The sequence below is a fragment of the Hyperolius riggenbachi genome, chromosome 1 (assembly GCF_040937935.1).
Source record: "Hyperolius riggenbachi isolate aHypRig1 chromosome 1, aHypRig1.pri, whole genome shotgun sequence".
Taxonomy (NCBI): Eukaryota; Metazoa; Chordata; class Amphibia; order Anura; family Hyperoliidae; genus Hyperolius; species Hyperolius riggenbachi.
This window is the reverse complement of record NC_090646.1, coordinates 442,082,002-442,107,328: the sequence shown is the minus strand read 5'-3', so window position 1 is coordinate 442,107,328 and position 25,327 is coordinate 442,082,002. Positions and strand designations below refer to the sequence as shown.

The window sequence follows — 25,327 nt, the reverse complement described above, 5'->3', positions numbered from 1 at the left end:
GCTACACAAACAAGTTCATGTGATTAAATTTGCATAAAGAGGCATCAACCGCTGAGTCCGCATCTGAGGATCACAATATAATAACTTCTTATCTTCATCTATCCTCCACCATCACCCGGTGTGCAGACACTCACCAGAAAGACAGACCTCAATTAGGTCTATCAGCGCTTTGGGACACTTCGGGCCGTCCCCCACCACACCGAACTGCTGTATGTCACCACCGGAACTGATTCTCCTATACTTTCCCCTTCACATTAGATGCCGACTTCCATGCACTTGTTACCTCAAAACAAATGCCTCACATAGTGTAAAACCAGCGATGTTTATTTTTATATGAAAAAGATTGCACTTACAATTTTCCTTCTTTTAAAAAAAGCACAGAGTTTGTTTGATACGGGCTCTCCCCCGTTTTGTTGGGCCCCGGCTGGCACTTGTAGTCCCTCTGCTGTGTACGATACGGTGTGCACTCCCGCTATCCCCACTGCTCAGGACGCCGCTCTGCCCACGTGGATCAGCTGTTTCTTCCGCATCAGTAACCCCGCCTTACATGTTTCATCATAATGACTCATCAGAGGCTGGGGAACTGTGCGGAGAAACATCCTTTTATGCAAATCTACCTTCCCTTAGCGTCATGGCGCCTTTCTCCACCCTCCCAAGTGCTCCCCTCCTCCCCACGCCACGAGAGCCAATCGTCAGGCCTCGCGCGGCAGCCCCTCCTACACCTACGTTCCCTTCACATGTAGTGATGGCGCCGCTGCGTTCCACTGAAGCGTTCCACCACTCCATCCTACGAGTGGGGACGCAGATCAATCCCAGCGCGGCGTATCAAAAGGTTTATATATACAGGCGGCAGAAAAGAGAACCATCCACAACAATATCCCCACAGCCCATAACTGTCAATAATATTACAAAACCTTGCCCAACACAACAGAGGAAACTCCGCTTACAGTATAACATTCAAATATACAAAATATTAAAACTTTTCCTGACGACCATAGGAATTAACATATGGGGGTTCTAATCCCCCAAAAAACACTTAATATCCACATCAATGTTCAGCCCACCAGGGGTTAAAGTACCCAAATTATAAATCCATCTGGTCTCCTCCTGGGAGATGGATTTTAACCTATCACATCCCCTCCAGTTTGGAATCAATTTATATATGCCACAAAAAGATAATAGACTAGCATCACAGGAATGTTCTTCTCCAAAATGTGCAGATAAACTATGATTTTGAAAACCTTTTTTAACATTACGTGTGTGTTCCCCCATGCGCTCCTTAAGGGTGCGTGTGGTACGACCCACATATTGCCACCCGCAGGGGCACCAGGCCAGGTACACCACGTAACGATCATTACAGGTTATAAACTGTTTGATTTTAAAAGCTTTACCATTAGCAAAAGAGACAAAATTAAAAAAACAGATTCAGGGGCGCTGTATGTTAAAAAGTACCCAAATACCGGGATAGGGGGATATAAATTATTTCCTGCTGCTACCTTATATTATGGGGGTACCTCCTTCCCCCACTAAAAAAAGTGAGTCAATCTAAAAACAAAATAAGGAGCGCAAGATGTACATTAAAAGTTTCCTATTTTATTATCAATAAAAAAAGGTAGTATATAAATATATACCAGTATATTAGCAATTACATATGTTCCCACAGGTCTGCAATCTAATCAACCAGTGAGTTACACACATATAACACTCCACCATGTACTCATTAGGACACATACACGCTCATAAAGCACCCTCTGGCGACCCTTTTGGGGGAAAAAACGTTGTATGCATAAGTCTATAAAAAAATCTCCTTAAAAAACCTTAAAAAAAGGGGAAAAGAGAAGGATGAATGTATAGATTTGCAGTTGCACTTCCAAAGCGAGAGTCACAATACAGTCAGTTCCTATATGGCTCCTCAAAGGATTTCCCCGTGCACAGGGACTTATTAACTGATGTGCCTCTCGTAGTGATCTTACGCTATATTGCAATAAATTTCCTCCGTGCAAGTCAATGGCCACAACAAGCCTCTGAGTTCAAAGAGGTTGCTTGCAAAATGCACCCCAAAGGCGGTAGGATCCACCCTACAGTTACTCACTTGTCCCCCTGTAGTATCTCTCCACAGGATCCGAGCGATGTCCGCACAGGGATCTGTTAGGGTACCGTAGCGTGTCCTCGCTCGCATATGCCGCCCGCAACACTCGCGGCTGCACTACAGATCTCCACGAGTCAGCTGGTTCAGGGTCTGACGTCACTTCCGTGCGTTCCGGCTCCTTCTACTTCCTGAACCTCTGCGCTCCGGCTGGCTGCGTTATTCTCAGAATCTTCCGCACACCACTAAGACACAGATGGTTACAAGTAGAATTCAAACAGCAAGATTCCAGTTGATTAAAGGGGCGCCCCACTCAATCAGTCATCGACATGTTTCGACATCTACGGATGTCTTTCTCAAGATGTTTGGAATAATGCTTGCCGGTGCCTCCTCTTCCTTTATAGTTGACAGATCCTCCCCTTGCTTCTCATTTAAAGTGGTAGTCCCCGATTAATTATAGTTTCCCTATCAATATTACTGTTAATACTTTTTCACATAGGTGTCAGATACCAACACCTTTATGCAACCCCAGGGTCACCAGTCCCCCTCTAGAGGGGGACTGGTGACCCTGGGGTTGCATAAAGGTGTTGGTATCTGACACCTATGTTAAAAAGTATTAACAGTAATATTGATAGGGAAACTATAATTAATCGCAATTGATAGGGAAACTATAATTAATCGGGGACTACCACTTTAAATGAGAAGCAAGGGGAGGATCTGTCAACTATAAAGGAAGAGGAGGCACCGGCAAGCATTATTCCAAACATCTTGAGAAAGACATCCGTAGATGTCGAAACATGTCGATGACTGATTGAGTGGGGCGCCCCTTTAATCAACTGGAATCTTGCTGTTTGAATTCTACTTGTAACCATCTGTGTCTTAGTGGTGTGCGGAAGATTCTGAGAATAACGCAGCCAGCCGGAGCGCAGAGGTTCAGGAAGTAGAAGGAGCCGGAACGCACGGAAGTGACGTCAGACCCTGAACCAGCTGACTCGTGGAGATCTGTAGTGCAGCCGCGAGTGTTGCGGGCGGCATATGCGAGCGAGGACACGCTACGGTACCCTAACAGATCCCTGTGCGGACATCGCTCGGATCCTGTGGAGAGATACTACAGGGGGACAAGTGAGTAACTGTAGGGTGGATCCTACCGCCTTTGGGGTGCATTTTGCAAGCAACCTCTTTGAACTCAGAGGCTTGTTGTGGCCATTGACTTGCACGGAGGAAATTTATTGCAATATAGCGTAAGATCACTACGAGAGGCACATCAGTTAATAAGTCCCTGTGCACGGGGAAATCCTTTGAGGAGCCATATAGGAACTGACTGTATTGTGACTCTCGCTTTGGAAGTGCAACTGCAAATCTATACATTCATCCTTCTCTTTTCCCCTTTTTTTAAGGGTTTTTTAAGGAGATTTTTTTATAGACTTATGCATACAACGTTTTTTCCCCCAAAAGGGTCACCAGAGGGTGCTTAATGAGCGTGTATGTGTCCTAATGAGTACATGGTGGAGTGTTATATGTGTGTAACTCACTGGTTGATTAGATTGCAGACCTGTGGGAACATATGTAATTGCTAATATACTGGTATATATTTATATACTACCTTTTTTATTGATAATAAAATAGGAAACTTTTAATGTACATCTTGCGCTCCTTATTTTGTTTTTAAAAGAGACAAAATTATCCACCTTTTTAGGGCTACCTTACCGACAAGCCTTGCAGGTTCTACACGGGACAAAACCCGGTCTCTGCCAATCCCTAGGGATCAAATTAGACCTGGGGGGGGGGGGGGGGTCCACACAGCTGGGTGCTATCATATTTCTTAGATTTCTAGCTTTTCTATATATAAATTTCGGTTTTTCCGGTATGATACCCCTTAGAACAGGATCTGTTTTTAAAACCCCCCAATGTTTCCATATTATATTTTGCACACAAAAGTCATCATGTTGGACTATGCTGTACAGTGTACATCCTGCAACATGTATGCATGCCTTGATCAGCGGATTGAGGGTGTTTACTGTTGCCCTGGGTGTGTGCGTGTTGCTCAGTTAGAGGCGGAAGTCGCAGAGCTAAATAAGCATCTCGCAACACTGAGAAGCATACACAACATGGAGAAGAGCTTGGATCTCACGATCCAGACACTGGATGGAACCGTTGAAGATGAGGAGGGTGGAGTACAGCCGGACCAAGAAGCAGAGGCAGCCGCTAGTTGGGTCACAGTTAGAAGGGGTAGGGGAAAAAGTGGCAGGGAGGCTAGTCCCGAGTTGTCCCTCACTAATAAGTATGCTTGTTTGCGTAATATTGGGGAGGATGATTCAGGAGTAGCAATGCTGCAGCAGGATGTGCTCCTTAGCAACCAAGGGGCAGACTGCTGTATTGAGAAAGGGAATAGGAGTGCAGCTAAGGCTAGACAGGTACTGGTGGTAGGGGATTCAATTATTAGGCGCACAGATAGGGTAATCTGTCGAAGAAACCGCGAATGCCGTACAGTCTGTTGCCTCCCGGGTGCTCGGGTTCGGCATGTAGCGGAAAGAATTGACAGATTACTGGGTGGGGCTGGGGAAGACCCGGCTGTCATGGTACACATTGGCACCAATGACAAAGTTAGTGGGAGATGGAAGGTCCTCAAAAATGATTTTCAGGTACTTGGAGATAAACTTAAAGCAAGGACCTCCAAGGTGGTGTTTTCTGAAATACTGCCAGTGCCACGTGCTACATCTGAGAGACAGAGGGAGCTTAGGGAGTTAAATAAGTGGCTGAGAAATTGGTGTAGGAAGGAAGGGTTTGGGTTCCTGGAGAACTGGGCAGACTTTGCAGTCGGCTACAGGTTCTACAGCAGGGATGGGCTGCACCTTAATGGGGAGGGTGCAGCTGCATTGGGGGAGAAGATGGCTAAACGGTTGGAGGAGATTTTAAACTAGGATCTGGGGGGAGGCGGGAGGATAAAGTCTCAATACATAGACAAGATGAGGTAAAAAGACAGTGGGAACCTATCATTATGGAGGGTGGAGAGGGGGGTGGGGACAGTGTAAAGATTAAGGAGGTTGGTAAAAATTCAAGTAGCCAATTTCATGTAAACAAAATTGGTAAATGTGGTGGTAAAAATATAAAGTGCATGGTAACCAATGCTCGGAGCCTTGCAAATAAAATAGACGAACTAGAGTTCATTCTGAATGACAAAGGCTATGACATTGTGGGAATAACAGAGACATGGATGGATGAAAGCCATGACTGGATAGCTAATTTAAAAGGATACAATGTGTTTAGGAGGGATAGAACAGGGAAAAAAGGTGGAGGGGTTTGTCTCTTTGTTAAGAATTCTCTTACAGCTGTCCTCAACGATGAGATGGAGGAAGATTGCGAAGATGTGGAGTCCGTTTGGGTAAATATTCATGGTGGAAATAAAAGTTGCCAATTGCTTATTGGGGTATGCTACAGGCCACCTCTTATTAATGAAGCTGCAGAACTGCGATTACTACAGCAGATTGAAAAAGCTGCAGGTAAAAATGAGGTCATAATTATGGGCGACTTCAACTTTCCAGACATTGACTGGAGTATTGAGGCTACCCATTCTGGTAAAAGCAGCAGATTTCTGGCAGCACTACAGGACAATTACTTGACTCAAATGGTAACTGAACCAACTAGGGGGAATGCGTTACTGGATCTGATCATTTCTAATAGACCAGATAATGTATCAAATGTGCAGGTTCAAGAACATTTGGGAAATAGTGATCACAACATGATAACGTTTGAGCTGGTGACTGATAGGCCACGGGGCAGCGGGACCACTAAAACTATGAACTTTAGAAAAGCAAAGTTCACTCAAATTAGGCAGGCACTAAGTTTGGTGAACTGGGATAATGTACTACAAGGGGAAGACACTGAAGGGAAATGGCAAGCTTTTAAACTTATACTCAATCAATACTGTAGTATGTATATCCCATATGGAAACAAAATGTCTAGGAATAAAAAAAGGCCTCTATGGATGAATAGAAAGGTTAAAGATAAAATGAAGAGGAAAAAGAATGCCTATAAGGTCTTAAAACAGGAGGGGACAGAGGCTGCACTAAGCAATTATAAGGAGTGCAATAAAAATTGTAAAAAAGAAATTAGGCAGGCAAAGATTGAAGCTGAAAAACAAATCGCTAAGGATATCAAATCTAACCCAAAAAAGTTTTACAAGTACATTAACTCTAAAAAAAGAAAGGTTGACTGTATAGGACTCCTAAAGGATGAGGATGGGAACTCAATGGTGGATGACCAAGGTAAGGCAGAGTTATTAAATGCTTTCTTTGCTTCTGTCTTCACAAAAGAAACAGCACTGTTGCAAACTACAGAGGCGGAAGAGTCTCAATCTTCTAACTGTAATATTAAATACTTAACGCAGGAAGAAGTGAAGGCAAGACTAAATAAATTAAAAATAGACAAGGCACCTGGCCCGGATGGCATGCATCCTCGGGTCCTAAGGGAATTAAGTTCAGTTATAGATAAACCCCTTTATCTTATCTTTTGTGACTCTCTTGCAACTGGCAGAGTCCCAGTGGATTGGCGTACAGCCCACGTTTTCCCATTATTTAAAAAGGGCAAAAAATCTGATCCAGGAAATTATAGACCTGTAAGTTTAACATCAGTTGTATGCAAACTATTTGAGGGGTTACTAAGAGATACTATACATGACTTCATAGTAGAAAATAATCTTATTTCTCAGCATCAACATGGGTTTACTAAAGACAGGTCCTGTTTGACTAACATGCTCAGCTTTTATGAGGTAGTGAATGCTAATATGGATATTGGGAATGCTGTAGATGTGATATACTTGGACTTTGCAAAGGCCTTCGACACTGTTCCCCACAAAAGTCTGGTGCAAAAGTTGAGGATGCAAGGACTGGGGAAGAGTCTGTGTTCATGGATAGGGAACTGGCTAATGGACAGAAAACAAAGAGTTGTGGTCAAAGGATCATACTCAAAATGGGAGACTGTTAGCAGTGGGGTCCCACAGGGGTCTGTTCTGGGTCCAGTGCTCTTCAATTTATTTATTAATGACCTAGTAGATGCAGTAGTGAGCAATGTTGCTATTTTTGCAGATGATACAAAATTGTGCAGAATCATTAACTCTCAGGAAGATAGTGTCATATTGCAACAGGATCTGGATAGGATGGCTATATGGGCACATACATGGCAGATGAAATTCAATGTTGACAAATGTAAGGTCATGCATTTTGGACGTACTAATGGTCTAGCACCATACAAAATAAATGGGATACAGTTGGGGACATCAAACTTGGAGAAGGACTTAGGAGTACTCATTGACAACAAGTTAAATAATCGTACTCAATGCCAAGCAGCTGCAGCTAAAGCTAACAAAATTTTGGGATGCATTAAAAGGGAAATAAAAACTCGAGATGCTAGCATAATATTGCCCCTGTTTAACTCTCTAGTAAGGCCACATCTGGAATATGGAATTCAGTTCTGGGCACCACATTACAAAAAAGATATTGCAGTTTTAGAGCAGGTGCAGAGACGAGCAACAAAATTGATGCGTGGGATGGAAGGTCTCACTTATCGAGAAAGGTTACATAAACTGGGTTTATTTAGTCTAGAGAAAAGACGCCTTAGAGGGGATCTAATTAACATGTATAAATACATCAGAGGGCAATATAATACCTTGGCGGATAAGCTTTTTGTCCCTAGGCCTTCTCAAAGGACTAGAGGACATGATCTGCGCATGGAGGAAAAACGTTTTAGCCATTTATTTAGGAAAGGGTTCTTTACAGTAAGAGTGATTAAGATGTGGAATGCATTGCCACAGGAAGTCGTTATGGCAAACTCTATACCTGCATTTAAAGGGGGCTTAGATGCTTTCCTTGCGTTGAAAGACATCCATGGCTACAATTACTAGGTAATGCCTAATGATGTTGATCCAGGGATTTTATCTGATTGCCATCTGGAGTCGGGAAGGAATTTTTCCCTTTAGGGGCTAATTGGACCATGCCTTGTAAGGGTTTTTTCGCCTTCCTCTGGATCAACAGGGATATGTGAGGGAACAGGCTGGTGTTGTACTTTATACTGGTTGAACTCGATGGACGTATGTCTTTTTTCAACCAAAATAACTATGTAACTATGTAACTATGTAACCATTTATACTGGTCACTATAACCTGTAATAGACGAGCACTCGTATTTGTTAAGATTATCCCGATTTTTTTGCCCATTAATTAGTTCTAATCTATTTCTATCCCTTACCTCCCCAATTTCCCTCTCCAAATCATGTGCCCCATAACCTTTCTCCTCAAATCTTTGTTTCAACACCAATGATTGGGCCTCATAGTCATTAATCTCAGTACAGTTCCTGCGAAGGCGCAGAAACTGTCCTTTCGGTATATTCCTTTTCCACTGAGGGTGATGACAGCTTGTCATAGGAATGTATCCGTTTCTATCAGTAGGTTTGAAGTAATTTATAGTGTGCAATGAATGACCCCTAACAATTATTTCTAAATCTAAAAATTGAATTTTTTCACCATTAAATTGGGCAGTGAGTGTGATACCCCTATCATTATTATTAAGTGATTCCAAAAATACCCCTAAACTATCCTGTCCCCCCTTCCACACAAAGAAGAGGTCATCATCTATGAATCTATACCAGATTCTAATATTGCTATTATTAACTATCCCCTCCTCCCACATCCCCATGCACAAATTTGCTACACTCGGTGCATGGCTGGCTCCCATGGCACAGCCCTTATGTTGTGTATAATATACTCCCTTATGCCAAAAATAATTAGACTTAAGTGCAAAATCCAGTAACTCAATAAGATAATTTGCCTGTTCCCCCTTAAGATCACCATCCTTTTTCATATAATATTCCACAGCTTTTTTGGCCCAATCATGACCTATATTTGTATAAAGTAAGGCCACGTCGGCCGTTACCAATAAATCACCCTTTTCAATCTTTACTCCTTCCAAAACCTTCAATAGATGCGTTGTGTCTTTCAGAACCTTAGGAAGGCCCATCACCAGTGGCTGTAGGAAATAATCAAGATATTGTCCCAACCTGTGGGTAACGGATCCAATACCACTGATGATGGGCCTCCCAGGAGGATTCTCAGCATTTTTGTGAATCTTGGGGATTTGATACACAATTGGCATTCGTGGGGTGTTGGGGATAAGAAACCTAAACTCTGTATCTGTAAGCATTCCAGAGTCCAACCCCCTCTTCAATATGCTTCTGAGTTCACTCATAAGCTTGCTCGTGGGGTTACCCCGTTAATTCCTATGGTCGTCAGGAAAAGTTTTAATATTTTGTATATTTTAATGTTATACTGTAAGCGGAGTTTCCTCTGTTGTGTTGGGCAAGGTTTTGTAATATTATTGACAGTTATGGGCTGTGGGGATATTGTTGTGGATGGTTCTCTTTTCTGCCGCCTGTATATATAAACCTTTTGATACGCCGCGCTGGGATTGATCTGCGTCCCCACTCGTAGGATGGAGTGGTGGAACGCTTCAGTGGAGCGCAGCAGCGCCATCACTACATGTGAAGGGAACGTAGGTGTAGGAGGGGCTGCCGCGCGAGGCCTGACGATTGGCTCTCGTGGCGTGGGGAGGAGGGGAGCACTTGGGAGGGTGGAGAAAGGCGCCATGACGCTAAGGGAAGGTAGATTTGCATAAAAGGATGTTTCTCCGCACAGTTCCCCAGCCTCTGATGAGTCATTATGACGAAACATGTAAGGCGGGGTTACTGATGCGGAAGAAACAGCTGATCCACGTGGGCAGAGCGGCGTCCTGAGCAGTGGGGATAGCGGGAGTGCACACCGTATCGTACACAGCAGAGGGACTACAAGTGCCAGCCGGGGCCCAACAAAACGGGGGAGAGCCCGTATCAAACAAACTCTGTGCTTTTTTTAAAAGAAGGAAAATTGTAAGTGCAATCTTTTTTATATAAAAATAAACATCGCTGGTTTTACACTATGTGAGGCATTTGTTTTGAGGTAACAAGTGCATGGAAGTCGGCATCTAATGTGAAGGGGAAAGTATAGGAGAATCAGTTCCGGTGGTGACATACAGCAGTTCGGTGTGGTGGGGGACGGCCCGAAGTGTCCCAAAGCGCTGATAGACCTAATTGAGGTCTGTCTTTCTGGTGAGTGTCTGCACACTGGGTGATGGTGGAGGATAGATGAAGAAAAGAAGTTATTATATTGTGATCCTCAGATGCGGACTCAGCGGTTGATGCCTCTTTATGCAAATTTAATCACATGAACTTGGTTGTGTAGCGCCATACCTTCTGTTTTAAATGTATACAGTATATGTATATGATATATGTACTTTGACAGGTTTAAAAATGCTTAATCTCAAACTGAGTATCAGCTGTGGAGTTACGGAAAAAAATGGCCTTTAATCAAATTACAGCATTTGCGACACGTAAGACAAAGGAAGCAGCCAAATAGTTTCTGTCCAAGTGAGTAAAGTGACCGATGAGATAGCTTTATAAATATGGTCTGCCCAGATCAATTGAATCCTCAGTGTGGGGTTCTTGCGATAAGCAGGAAAAGGTGGGCTGGCAAATTCTTCAATTTCACGGTACGGGCCACGTAATACGGTATGTGTCAATGTCTCCTGATACAGTCCAAAACTGTGGTTGCAAATGAGTGATATTTCTGGGTATGGCACTTTTTGGGGTTCTGACAACCATTTCAGCCTGTAAATGTTTTGGCGGATACCCTATCTCCGTGAACTTCTGAAACATCTCTTCCTTATAAACCTGTACCTTTGCCCCATCTACACGATACAATTTTTTGTGCGATTCGATCGGATCGAATTAAATTGATCGATTAAATTCGACATGTCCGATCGGGATTTGATTGGTAGTGTGATCAATTTGCCATTGTTTTGCAATGACATTCCACCACACTATCGAATCAAATTCCGATCAGACTGGTCGGATTTAATCGATCAATCAAATTCAATCCGATCGAATTGCACAAAAAAATTGTATCGTGTAGATGGGACTTTAAGGAGATCGTACAATCCTATTGATACGCATATATTGGCCTTTTGCTGCCGATGTAAACTCATAAGGCCCCGTTAACACTTAACCTCCCTGGCAGTACAATAAATCCGCCAGGGGGTAGCGCAGCAGTTTTTAAATTTTTTTTTTTTTAAAAGCATGTAGCTAGCCTAGCGCTAGCTACATGCTTCCCCCCTCCCTCCACTATCCCTCCCACCCCTCCGATCGCCGCCGGCGCTTTTACCCTGCAGGGAATCCCGTTCTGAATGGGATTCCCTGTATGGGCTTCCCCATCACCATGGCGACAATCGCGATGACGTCACCGACGTCATCGCCGTCGTGATGTCAGCGGCCATTCCGATCCACCCCTCAGCGCTGCCTGGCACTGATTGGCCAGGCAGCGAAAGGGGTCTGGGAGGGCGGCGCGGATAGCGGCGAATCGGCGGCTAGCGGCGCCGATGGTCATGCACGCGCAGCTAGCAAAGTGCTAGCTGCGTGTAGCAAAAAAAAAAATTATGTAAATCGGCCCAGCAGGGCCTGAGCGGCACCCTCCCGCGGCTTACCCCGTGTCCAGGGGTTACCGCTAAGGAGGTTAATCAGTTGGTGTGCGTTGGTATGCGTTAGTGCGCGTTGGTACGCATTTTTTCTATAGCAGTGCATTGGGAAGAAGATTTCAGTTAAAACGTGTTAAGTGTGAAAGGTGCCATAGGGAAACATGGGCATTATTTTTAAAATCAGTTTTCTTTCAGTTATAACTGAGAGCAACTGATTAAGTGTAAAAGGGCCCTTAGGGGGGTGAAAGTTTTCACAGCTTGACAGTTGGTTCCTGTCTGCAGGCTTACAGTATAAGTCAGATACCAACTTATGTCTCATGTGTTTAATCATAACATCTAGGAAAGAAATCTGCTTCTGATCACAGGCCTTTTAAAAATAAATGTTAGATGTATATAATTCAATGCGGTGTGGGACCACCTGTGGGATCCAATGTTGCCACACCATATACCAAACACGTCATCTATGTAATGCCACTGGGCACGACATTGCCTAGTGATCGCCATATGACCATATGTATATGTGTTGCATCTAAAAGCTGTGGATGAAAGCACCTGCAAAAGATGGTGCGACATTAGATCCCATCACCGTCCCATGACACTCCAAAAATAAATCATCCTAAAAAAAGTTATTCTCAAGGACAAAATGGAAACAAGGCACTCCCTAATCAGCTTTAGAGAAACCTGAATATCCTCTGATTGTGGTATGGATGTTTAAATATCCCAACTCGCCAACCAAAACTCTTCATTGGGTACTAACATAATCTCCAACATTTTCTGTAAAAAGTAATTTGTATCCTTCAGACACGACATCATTGGACCCTTGTACCACCGGGCCAGTACCTTATCCAAGAGGGTGGCTGGGGATGTAAGGACCTTTCCCAGCCACAATCGTGTGGCCCGGGGGCTTGTATGGATGTTTATGATTCTTAGGCACTATACTGTATACAATGCCAGATTCATGGGATGCTATACCAATAGATCCCTGGCAATTATCTGTTTTTAAGGCTGTCCCAGAATGTTTTTTAACATGTTTCTGAAGTTAATCACAGGTCACAGGATCTCCAGGGAGTTTTTTGAATACAGAATCATCTGATAATTGTCTGTGAACCTCATTCTCATAATCCGTGACATCCATCACCACCAGGATGCAGGTTTACAAATTATACCTTTATGTTTCTATAAATTGTCTAGGGCTGTCCGTTCCTCCATCTTCAAGTTATGTAGGTGATGGTCCCTAGGTGAGGAATCCACCAATTTATCAAGATCCCTGTACACCCTTGCAATAAAAGTCTCAGTTCCAGCATAGTTGGTAGGTAGTGTGAATCTATTCTTTAGGCAACCTACTAGTCAGTACTCCAGTAGTTGAATCTTTACTCCCACTATATACCATAACATGAAGTGGGTCGTTAATCTAATTTGCCTGTAAAGTCTGTACAGGTATGGTTTTAATGTAAATGCATTCACATTAGTTTTTGGAGAAAAGCCCAACCCCTTGTATAGCACATGTACCTCACTGTCCATCAAGAGTAGCGGAGAGATTGAGGACTATGTTGGATGATGTTGACTCCGTGTGTTTGGGCTATCTAGTCGATTTTTTGGTTGAAAAGTCGTCCTGCCAGTGTCTCCTACCTGCTCTGTGTCCATGACATGCCTGCAAGGATTGGTAGAACTTTGTTTGCAGCCTAAAAAACGAGCACTGCCGGGTGATGAGGAAGAGAATGTAGCTCCAAAGGATGGTATTGATGGACATTAAGTGTCACGTGCAGCCCAGCATCCCTGCCGCCTAGATTCGTTCTAAGTGTAAACTTTGTTGCACTGATGGTCTAAGTCAGTGATCTGCAAACTTGGCTCTCCAGCTGTTAAGGAACTACAAGTACCACAATGCATTGCAGGAGTCTGACAGCCACAGTCATAATTCATAAAGGCAAATGCATTGTGGGACTTGTAGTTCCTTAACAGCTGAAGAGCCAAGTTTGCAGATCACCGGTCTAAGTTATCACATTTAAAATTGCCGCTCTTGCGTTCCTGTATGGCAGGATCGTGCTGTGTCGCATGTGCCCAGGAGGTGAATCCAGGTTTACTAGATTCCCCGCCTGGTCACATTATACCCAAAAGGGTTAACTACCTCAAGACCGTGTCACACCAATGTGCCTGTCTGTGCTCTGCACCAGTCAGCTGTTCTCTGCCCTCCTGATTTCCTGCACGTCACATGCTCACCGTGAGGTGCAGAAGAACAAGAAGTCTGCAGGAACCCATAGCAGGTGAGATACTGACTGTTGTGCCGTACTCTGCTTAGTTAAAGGGACTCAGGAGGGGGAGAAGAGAATGAAGAGGCTCGTCAGCACCATAGCAATGGACGCCAGCGCAGCTAAGGATTCGGGCACCATGATGGGCACTACATGCACTGACATTCAGGGCACAGTGGCTCAAACTTTCAGCCCCAATGCACCTGTTCACAGTACTGGCACCATAGGTAGTTTCAGCAGAAGCACACATAGTGAAGGCTGTCACTAATCCCTGGAGCAGTGCTTCTCAAACTGGTCTATCCCCAGAACATGTGCTGCAGGTGAGTCACTGCATACACAGGTGGGGAAATCAGTATCTCAGCTATGCGATTAACATACATAGGACTTCAGGACAGCTTTAGAGCCGGTTCACACTGGCCATAAAAAAATGTCAGTTTATCAGACAGGACACTAAAGGATGTGAATGTTAATCAAAAGAATCTGTTCATATTGCTTCGTTGGAACGAGTTTGGCCTGAGCAATTTTACTGGATCGATGGATGCGTCGCATACACTGCACACTAATGGAATGGAGGGTCGTAGTTCGAAAACTGATGCCCATGAAAATTTAACGGATCAGTTTTCACATGGATCAGAAGAAAGACTTATGTGCCCAATTCTGTCTTACCGAGATAAGTCATTACTGGAAGTGCAGTACAAGAGGAGCTGATGGCAGAAGTAATTTGCTCGTTTTTTGATGATGAGAATATGACGAGAATGTTAAGAAGGTACACTGCCAACACAGGATACTAAAAGAAGAGATACACAAGTATGAGGACAGCATTGAAATGCATGTACACAGAAGCACGGCGCACATACACACCAATTAAGGGAAACCTAAAGAAAAAAAAAAAAGTTAACTTGCCTAGTGCTTCTGCCGCCCCCCCTGCAGCTGCCCTGTGCCCGCACCAGGGCAAACCAATCCTCCGGTCCTCCGCAACCTAACACAGTTTTGTTTCTGGCAACCACGCATCCTGGATCGCATCCTGGGCATACACAGTATGAGAAAATCCCGTACAGTGCCAGGCATACACACATTCCTTTTATTCTTTCTTTGCCTGGAAGAGTTAACATTTATGTATGCAAGTGTTTCTTTCCGGAATCTAGTCAAACTATAGCGTAATACTCACTGATCAGGAATTACAGCCAATAAAAAAAAACTCTTGCCTGGCGGAAAACAGCTTCTGAGTGCAGGGAAGGAATAAAAAGTTCATAGATGTTATCTCCAGCATACTTGAAAGACTGTGTGTCATTGAGCAGAGACAATGAAACATTAAAAAAAAAAAAAAAACCTTAAAAAGTATATTATAAACAAAAAAAAAAATGGGTAAGCACCATCAACCCAACCCCAGAAGGTGAGGGGTAGTAAATGGGTGTGCAGAAGGGAACTGAATGCAATATAGACCACAAACAAGACGTTCCCTGCAAAAACCGCACCACTCCATACAAATCAATGTAAATTCATCTTTATTCAAAATAGCAATATAATAAAAACACAAAAAACAAAAGCCATGGGGGGGGGGGGGGGGGGATTGAAAGGGGTAACTGACAACTGTATACCAATGGAATATCACAAAGTGTATGAATACATGAAGGGTACAGTACAAAAGTTGGATCGATAACACCTAAGAATATACATAAATTGGTACAATGTGTCCACAAATTGTATGTGAATAAAATTAATCACGAAACATAATATGCAATGTGGGTACAAACAAGTAAGTGTCAAAAAAAAATGTGCAAAAAGATAAAGAGATGACTAGTGAAAAGGTCTGGCATCACCTGATAAAGTGCAAAAGTACCATTAGGGCAAGAAAGTACTAAGCACTGTCACTTTTATTTGTACTGCTGCAAAGTGCATAGGGTGGTGTAAACGTACACCACCAAAGTGAAAGAGGCTAGCCACAAAGAGAAAACATGACAGGTGTCAAAGTCAGAACAAACCCTTCCCCCCCGTAAGGGCGTCTTACCGTCGCAATTCGCCACTCAAAAATCCAAGGTGGCTTCCTCTGGGGATGAATTTACATTGATTTGTATGGAGTGGTGCAGTTTTTGCAGGGAACATCTAGTCTTGTTTGTGGTTTAAAAAGAATATTAAAGTGGATCCGAGACCAAATATTGCTGCCTTCATTTTTAGCCCCTTATATATACTTTAGTAGACATTCTTCCCCCAAAAAGATTTGTATTTATTTATTTCATACCTAATTTTTAGTAAAACTGATGTGTCCCCTCCCCCAGTGTCTGGCCAGCGCCTCGGCGTTCTGTCCTGTGCCGAAAGAGCATCTGGGAACTCAGCCAAGAGAGGAGGAGGCTTCTGCAGGAGGAGGAGGGGCGTTACCAGCCAGCCCGGCCATATGCTAATATGCAGATCAGCGTGGTGACTCTAATCAGGGAAGCGAGCAGCGTTCTGGCTGTCACAGCTCTGTATACTTCACACACAAGAGCTTCATGCATGCTTCCTGTGTGTACTGTACAGCGCTGTGACAGGGCACTGCTTGCCTCGCTGGTTACATGGAGTCTCCGCGCTGATATGCAGAGATGTGCCCGGCCAGTGTAAACATCAATCAGGAGGCACAGAGATCAGAGCTGGCTTCCATGAGCTGCATACTCCCAGACACTTCACAGAGTTCATGACCTCTCCAGCCCCCAGACAGCCAGCATGTTTCTGCAGAGGAAGGGGGAAGCAGCTGGTGATTTATTCACAACAAATGTAACCTGTTAGTTGCTGGATTGTGCTGCTTACTCATCATCATCATCATCATCATCATCGCTTTCCTCTCTTTCTAACTTCTCTTGTGTTCTGTTACTGCTGAATAAAGAGCTATAACTACAACTCGGTGGTGCCGACCCTTCTATATCTTAGTCATTTAGGGGGGTCAGCCGCTCTGTAATGAGGTCTGATTTTATTGCATATTATGTGGGGATGGTTGCACTAAGGGGCCTACATTGCACGGCAGTGGGGTGCGGTAAAAATACCGCACCACCTCGGTGTGAAAGGGCCCTAAAGGTGGCCACACACTATGCAGTATGACTGTTATATCTTTTTTCAATCTTACCAACATCCATGTACTATAGCACCAAGAGGTTCACTGTGACTTGTGTCTTACTGTGAGGGTCCATTCACACTTCAGCGTTTTGCCGGCGATTTCGGCAAAACGCTCAAACACTAGCGCGTTTGAAAGCGCTAGTGTAATTAAACCCTATGGGCCCAAAACAAAACTGTGGGATATGTCAAAATATTTTTTTTAGAGAAGAGAAACAATTGCTTAATTTATCAGTTTATCTTTATCTCAGGTTCTTTTTAAAGGAATACCGAGGTAAAATTAAAGGTTGTATTTATGCTTCCCATGAGATGCATGGGGGCTCCCTCACTGTCCTCTCTGGCCGCTCAGTCTTTTAATCAGCCCCGGTAATGTGGCCAGCCACGCTCTTCTGCGCATGCACGGCTCGACCCCGCACGCACCCAGTCGTGGTCCCGCAGCCGGGAGCATTCTGTGTTTGCTCAGTATTACTGCACAGAACGCTCCCAGGCACAGGAGCGCGGCAGGAGAGCACACGTCCCTGCAGCACATACGTAACAGCACGCGACTGGCCAGATTAAAAGACAATAGTGTCCCCAGAGAGGACAGTGAGGGAGCCCAGGCACCACACGGGGCTGCAGGAAGCCCCTGGTAAAGTATAAATCTAGCCTTTATCTTCATGTCAGATACCCTTTAAATAATACCAAAATACTATGCTGTGTTGTTCATTAAATAAAAAGATGTCGCTGACGAAGGCTGCAAGGCCAAAAGCTTGTTTATTCTTATTCATTTGTAGTTAGCCAATAAATGGTATCATCCTGATTTAAAACTTCTTGCTTTCATTAAATAAGGGGTCTGCATCTATGACAGAGGGGGATAACAGATTTTAGCTACATTTTAAAGTTAATTGTTTACACCAAGAAAGCAGTAGGAATTATTATGTAGTATTTATATAGTGCTGACATCTTTCACATTGCTGTACAGAGTATATTGTCTTGTCACTTAACTGTCCCTCAGAGGAGCTCACAATCTCACCCCTTATTGAAGAAAAGCAAATTATTCAGAATTAATGCAGGATTATGCAATTTATATATAAGAATGTACACAGCTTGAAAATATGGCAATTGAATTACACCTTGGCAAAATTTCATTGGCCTATTTTCAAGCTGCATAAATTTGCATATTTCTGCATGGACTTTAAGGGCTGGAACCCACAAGAGCGGTTTTGTGAGCATTTCTGGAGCGATTCAAAACGCTACCGTTTTGCAAAACCGCTCAGCTAATGTTAATGGATGGGGCAACTTCCACTGGAGCAAACGCAGGACATGCAGCATTTTGGGAGCGTTAGCGCTTCAATGTAAAGTATATAAACGCTGGCTTAATCGCTCATTAAAACCTGCATGGAGCATTTTTGCTAGAGTTTAACCTTACCACACACTGTAACAAAATTAAAATTAATTGAAAGGACCAATCAGACTTTAAAATGCTAATCGCTAATCGCTACACAACCGCAGGCAAATTGATACACTTTGTAAAATCACTTCCTAAAACGCTCATGAAACCGCTGACAAACTGCTCATACAAAATGCTAGTGCTTGCGATTAGCGATAGCGTTTTGCAGTGGGTTCCAGGCCTAAATGATTTTCCTCTAATTAACCATCCCTAATCAGCCTTGTTCCTGAAAGAGCTCATAAGATCTGCACAGGGCTGTGGAAAGCAGGAAGAAAATTCTCAACAGCAGAGAAGGGAAGAAGCATTTCAATCGCAGCGGCAGTAGCTAAGGAGCTATGGGCCCCAGTGCAAGTTTTACATTTACTAATCAGCTAATTAATCCAAAACACCTGCAAATGGGTTCCCATTTCATGTATTAGTTTCCCCTTTTAAGTGGAATTACTGAAATAAATGGACTTTTGCACAATAATCTAGTTTTTCGAGTTTCACCTGTATTTAATATTTAATAAAGTAGGTTTTTTTTTTCTTGTTTTGTGGGAATGTTTTGTGGTTGCATTCTTACTTGGAAGTTTCTATGGTATTATTTCAAAAACACATGCTTATTCCAAAACATCAGCTTACAGAACCCCCATATAAAATAAATGAGAGGTGACGGCGCAGAGAATATTGTGCCTCACTCAGTGGCCACCTGGTTACTTTCCAGGTTTAAGAAAGACCAGGAATAGTTCTAGATCAGTCTTCTATCAGTCTAAACTATGGGTATATGAATAGCTTTTAATTATTTTGCACATGCTTAAAAGGAACCCAATATGAGAGACCTATGGACGCTGCCATATTTGTTTCCTTTTAACAATACCAGTTGCCTGGCAGTCCTGCGGATCTTTCTGCTCAGTAGGGTCTTAGTGTGCATACACACATCAGACCATAGTCTTTGGAAAATGAAAGATCACAGACCAATTTTACCCCCTTCCATGTGGTATGAGAGCCATACCCACAGTCTATTCTATGGAGCTGCACTCCCCATCAGATGGAAATCTTTGCAAGATGCTGCACACAAAGATGCTGTACACATGCAACAGATCAGTATCTGCAAAAGATCTGTTTCTGCAAAAGATCTGTTCCTCCAAAATGCATTCATAGTCTATGATATTTGCAGATCCTCATACACACCTTGTTTAACAGACATTCATCTGCAGAACAGACAATTATCTGCAGATCCATCCTGGTGGATCTGATCTGCAGATGAATGTTTGTTAAACAAGGTGTGTATGAGGATCTGCAGATATCATAGACTATGAATGCATTTTGCAGGAACGGATCTTTTGCAGATACTGATGTGTACACACCATTAAGGTGCATACACACATCAGACCATAGTCTTTGGAAAATGAAAGATCACAGACCAATTTTACCCCCTTCCATGTAGTGTGAGAGCATACTCTACACAGTCTATTCTATTGAGCTGAACTCCCCATCAGATAGAAATGTTTGCAAGATGCTGCACACAAAGATGCTGTACACATTCAAAAGATCAGTATCTGCAAAATGCATTCATAGTCTATGATATCTGCAGATCATCATACACACCTTGAAGCAAAAAGAAGGAGAAGTAAAAAGGCGCTACTCTGTCTCCCTATCCTCCCAATCAATCAGCTGCTTAATTCTCAAGGTGTGGGTATCCCTTTAATCCCCACCAAACATAAAAATAGACAAAAAACAGAGAATAGCGCTCGTATCCAAGTTTGTAATTGATAGGGCTCTAGGAGCATCCACGCAGTGTTCCTACATTCTGCAACAAAAGCACGTACAGTACAAGGTGCATGGTTGCATATGGGAGTTCTGAAAGCAGGAAATCGCATTGGAACGCTGGTTGGAACGCAGGAGCCCGGAAAGGGAAGTGACGTCACTCCCAACTGGCCAATCACCCGGAAAGCTGTGCAGCCGGAGCGCACGGAGCTGTAAGGAGCTTGCAAACGGACGCCATACCGGGGGAGCGGCGATACGGAAAGAGAGAGGAGTCCTGCTTGCGAGGCTACCGGCCGGAGCCCGCATGTGAAAATTAGAAAAGCTGCAAGACGCGTAAGTGACTGAACGCACAAGTGATTGAAAGCGTCCTTTGCGGCAGGTGGATAGACACTCTGAGATAACGGAGGGGACTGCTATAAACGCATAGGCGGATTGACCCAATACACTTATCTACACGGATTTTACTGGAGAATTTTTTATGGGGAATTTTTATTAGAGATTCAGGTGGCTCCATGGTATGCATGACAGTGTGCATGGCATGAATGAAGTTATATTGTTCCACTTATTATTCTTTTTTTAGAAGACATATGCAGGAGGGGATATAGTGGAGAACTTTTGAAGTGATCTTGTATATGAAACCCTTTATGCTTATATGGTTTTAACTCCAAAGGCTAGATATTTTTTATGCATAGATAAATAAACTATCAATTACAAACTTGGATACGAGCGCTATTCTCTGTTTTTTGTCCATCATACACACCTTGTTTAACAGACAATCATCTGCAGACCTGAAAATCCATCCTGGTGGATCTGACCTGCAGATGAATGTCTGTTAAACAAGGTGTGTATGAGGATCTGCAGATATCATAGACTATGAATGCATTTTGCAGGAACGGATCTTTTGCAGGAACGGATCTTTTGCAGGAACGCACACTTGTATTTTCTCCTATACAGAAGATGCGTTTCCCCATAGAGGCCTATTTTGGAAACGCATCTGCTCTGAACTTCACCAGATCAAAACGGACCATCGAAGTGTAAACTACAGTCTGCGCCTGCTGGCCATTGGAGATACTGCTCAAGTGGTAACTTGGTCTTAACCACTTGAGGACCCACCCTTTACGGACCTTAAGGACCAGCGTTATTTTTTGTGATCTGTGCTGGGTGGGCTCTGCAGCCCCCAGCACAGATCATGTTTCATGCAGAGCGATCAGATCGCCACCCTTTTTTCCCCCCTATGGGGAATCATGTGCAGGGGGGGTCTGATCGCTCCGGTGGGCAGGCATGTTGCGGGGGGGGGGGGAGGCACCTCAAAGCCCCCCTCCGCGGCGAGATTCCCCCCTCCCTCTCCTACCTGCTCATCCCCGGTGATCGGGGCTGCACAGGACGCTATCCGTCCTGTGCAGCCAGCGGCAGGCTGCCCCCTGTCACATGGCGGCGATCCCCGGCCGCTGGTTGGCCGGGGATCGCCGATCTGCCTTACAATGTAAACAGAGGAGACAAATGTCTCCTACATTTACATTTAGTCTGCGAGCCGCAATCAGCGGCTCGCAGGCCATTCACGGAGACCCGCTCCGTGATCTAACAGGAAATGGCCGCTCGCGCGAGCGGCCTTTCCTGATTAATTAGGGAGGCACCTGGCGATGCACAGTTGCGTCGCTGATCCTCCAGCTACCACTTTGCCGCCGCACGGTATGAGTGTGCGGTCGGCAAGTGGTTAAAGTGGTCTGAAACTGACATAACATTCAATAAAAATGTTTTTCTAGTTTTTATTATTCATACAGTTATCATATTTGCTTTTGAGCACATGTAATATTGTGCGTCTACAAATTACAAGTTTCCAAAGTGTAGTTTTTCTTGCCCTGAACTACTACATTGTATTTTATTCTAACTGCTTTTTTTATTATATATTAACCTCCCTGGCGGTAAGCCCGAGCTGAGCTCGGGCTATGCCACGCAGGAGGATTTCTCTGGCTCTACTGGGGCGATTCGCCCCATTCAAAGTGCTGTGCGCGCAGCCAGCATTTTGCTAGCCGCGCGCACATCTTGATCACCGCCACTCTGCGGCGATCGCCCGCACGCAGCGGCGAAAGAGGGCCCCCCGCCAGAGGCCTGCGCTGCCCGGACCAATGAGTTCCGGGCAGCGCTATGGGCTGGATCGGGTGCGCCTGACGTCAGCTGACGTCCATGACGTCATCCCGACCGTCGCCATGGCGACAGGAGAAGCCAAACGGGAACGCGTTATATACGCGCTCCCCTGTTTGCTATTAGTGCCGGCGACGATCGCACTAGAGGGACACATGCGCCCATTCTTATAGCTCTGGTAGCTTTACATGAAACAAAAAAAAAAAAAAATTAAAAAAAAAAAAAGGATTTTTGCCAATTTGGCAAAAAAAATTAACCGCCAGGGAGGTTAAAATCTTCTAATTAGTTGTTCCTGAGCTGTGTGTGTGCCTGGAGCAGAGGCAGCTTCTCAGAAAGCATTTTTTACTTGTTATACACAATGTATCTACATTGGAATGTAAACAAATATACTGTTATCTCCAGTTTGGATGCAGATTTGAAGCTGAATAGCAGGACAAAGTGCTTTGTTTAACTATTTCAGTGATGTTCTGCTAAAACAAATTCTGGAATAGTAGGTTTAAAGCTGTGAGGAATCTTTTAGAGCTAAGTAGAAATGCTGACCACTTTAATCAATCTGCTTCAAACATATTCTTATACTTTTCCTCTTACAGAACAATCCCAGTCCAGGATGATACACTTCTACCAATGGTTTCAGAGGTGCCAGAACCTATTGTGGAGATGCCGCAAACTGAAGGCGTTTTACTGGAAGACATAGAAAGGTGCGCAAGCCCATCTGTGCAATTTCACTGTCGGAAAACAATTTTATTTATTCCTCATTCCACAAAATGTAATGTTTGCAAGCAATTAAAGTAGGACCTGACTTTTTTTTTTCTTTGAGAGACAAGCCATCCTCTCCTGGTTAGTGTGAGCATAATAACATTGTACTACTGTACAGCAAATGACTCATGCAATATGATGAGGATTCTGGAATCTTCTGTATACCAGTGTGCTGTTACCATTGTTGGGGAAAAAATAGAATGAGCTCAACAATTGTAAAACATTGAAATGGAAACATTTGATAATACCTTTAAATTAGAAAATGATGTATATGCTACATTGAAATATATAAATGTATTAAGTCGCCCTTTAAAGGATACCCGAAGTGACATGTGACATGTTGGAAATAGACATGTGTATGTACAGTGCCTAGCACACAAACAACTATGCTGTGTTCCTTTTTTTTCTTTCTCTGCCTGAAGAGTTAAATATCAGGCATGTAAGTGGCTGACTCAGTCCTGACAGGAAGTGACTACAGTGTGACCCTCACTGATAAGAAATCCCAACTATAAAACACTTTCCTAGCAGAAAATGGCTTCTGAGAGTAGGAAAGAGATAAAAAGGTCAATAGCTCATAGATTTTAGCTCTGGCATACTTCAATGAATGTGTCAATGAGCAAAACCAACAAAACCGTTAAAACTTAAAAAGTAGATTTAAACATAAAATAAAACTGTGGAATATCTTAAAAAGTCATTTTTAGGAGGAGGAAGATAGATACAATTGTTTATTTCATTCGTTTATTTTCGCTTCGGGTGTCCTTTAATCTTGTGGTTGTTACTAGCATACTACATTAGGCTATAATAATGTTGTTGGCTTGCTGTGGCTGTTCTCATGTGTCTCCTGTCTATGTGTAGGAGGTTGTATGATCAGATTGACAGTGACGGCTATGTGGAGTTCCTCAGCCTGACTCCCCCTTCTCGCTTGCTGGTGTCCAGATTCTTTTACAGCTGCCTTGGTGAGTGCTCATAAGCCACTTATAAACCCATTCTTCTATTAGCAGGTTTATAGAAGCCATAAACAGTACAGGTAGCCAGGCATTAATAGATTGCCACCTTATGTAGCAAAAAGATTTTCAAGCATTTTATTAGATTTCAGCATGAAAAGTCTCACTTTAACTGATTTAAGGGTTGGATTGGATTGCCAAACACTGGGTGCTCACTCAACTAGCAGAAACCGCACAGAGATGTTTCCATTAGTGCGCTGCATTTGTGACGTGATTTTTCCCAAACGCAATAGTTGCGTCTGCTGCATTTTTCGTGTGCTTGAATTGCTATACAAAGGATTGGAGCGCAGGAAAATCACATAGCAATCATGCCCCTATGCCATTTTTCCAATATTTGGCAACCCCCTATTTTCCTGCCCATTTTTTTTTCTTCTGACCGAAATCGCAAGCACACCACAACACGTATACAGTAGCAGACTATAAACTGGTTGACCGTTACATTTTTTCAGTAAGCTGATGCTTTGCCAATGTGTGCTTTATAGAATGCTATCATTTGTCTATGGTCAAGTGAATGAACCATGCTTCACCCATAGGTGGGGTTATTGGGGAAAGCTTAGCTCCTCAGAGGAGAAAAATATCACAGCTTGAGATGCAAGTTCATTTCTGGCTGTTCAGCATTTTAAAACTGTACTCAAGACTCTAGATTTACTAATTATATTTACTTGACAGAACTGTGGACACAGAAAGTTATTCGTATGGAGCAGGCGGAGCCATACGGACGTATACTCATCAGTTGTGGAGATCGCTATTCACAAGAATGAAGGAGACCTCTGTCTACTCGCACTGTTCAGTTTCACATTTTTTTTTTCTTAAATTGCTGTTATGCTGCTTCTTAAAATGTTACTCTTTTACATTTTATACTGAATAAATATTTTGGTTTCCTTTGGACAAGATGTTATTTAAGCTATATACACATGTAGAAGTTCTGTCAGCTGAACATGGATAAAGAAGGGGGAGATGATCAGGAGGCGTCTGTGGAAACTTCTGTAGCAACTGGCTAAGGATTTTCCAACTTGGCAGATTACTGAAGAGGAACTAACATCTGGTGACATCGATAAGCAACAGACATATTATGCAGCTTTAGTTTTAATGCCTTACAAAAGGTTTTTCACAAAAGATCACCACCAAGGCGTGTTATATCGAGGATTACTCCATGTAATGCACTCTGGCAGGGGCGTTGCTAGGCTCCTATGAGATCCGGGGCACTTTTGGGCACTGCAGCCAGAAAGAAAATGGGTGTGGCCACGCACCAGAATGTGGATGTGGCCATGAGTGGAACCAAA

At 43.5% G+C, this 25,327-nt stretch overlaps 1 protein-coding gene across 1 annotated transcript in view; it reads left to right on the top strand.

Annotated features, from left to right (window-relative positions):
• The window catches only part of REC8 (REC8 meiotic recombination protein), a 77,448-nt gene extending 52,540 nt beyond the window's left edge, over nt 1-24,908 (top strand). The window contains exons 17-19 of the mRNA XM_068271455.1: nt 22,875-22,982; nt 23,896-23,996; nt 24,714-24,908. Of these exons, the coding sequence (XP_068127556.1) occupies nt 22,875-22,982; nt 23,896-23,996; nt 24,714-24,805 (301 nt within the window). The 3' untranslated portion in view covers nt 24,806-24,908. The remainder of the gene's footprint in view (nt 1-22,874; nt 22,983-23,895; nt 23,997-24,713) is intronic.
• The last annotated feature ends 419 nt before the right edge of the window (nt 24,909-25,327 follow it).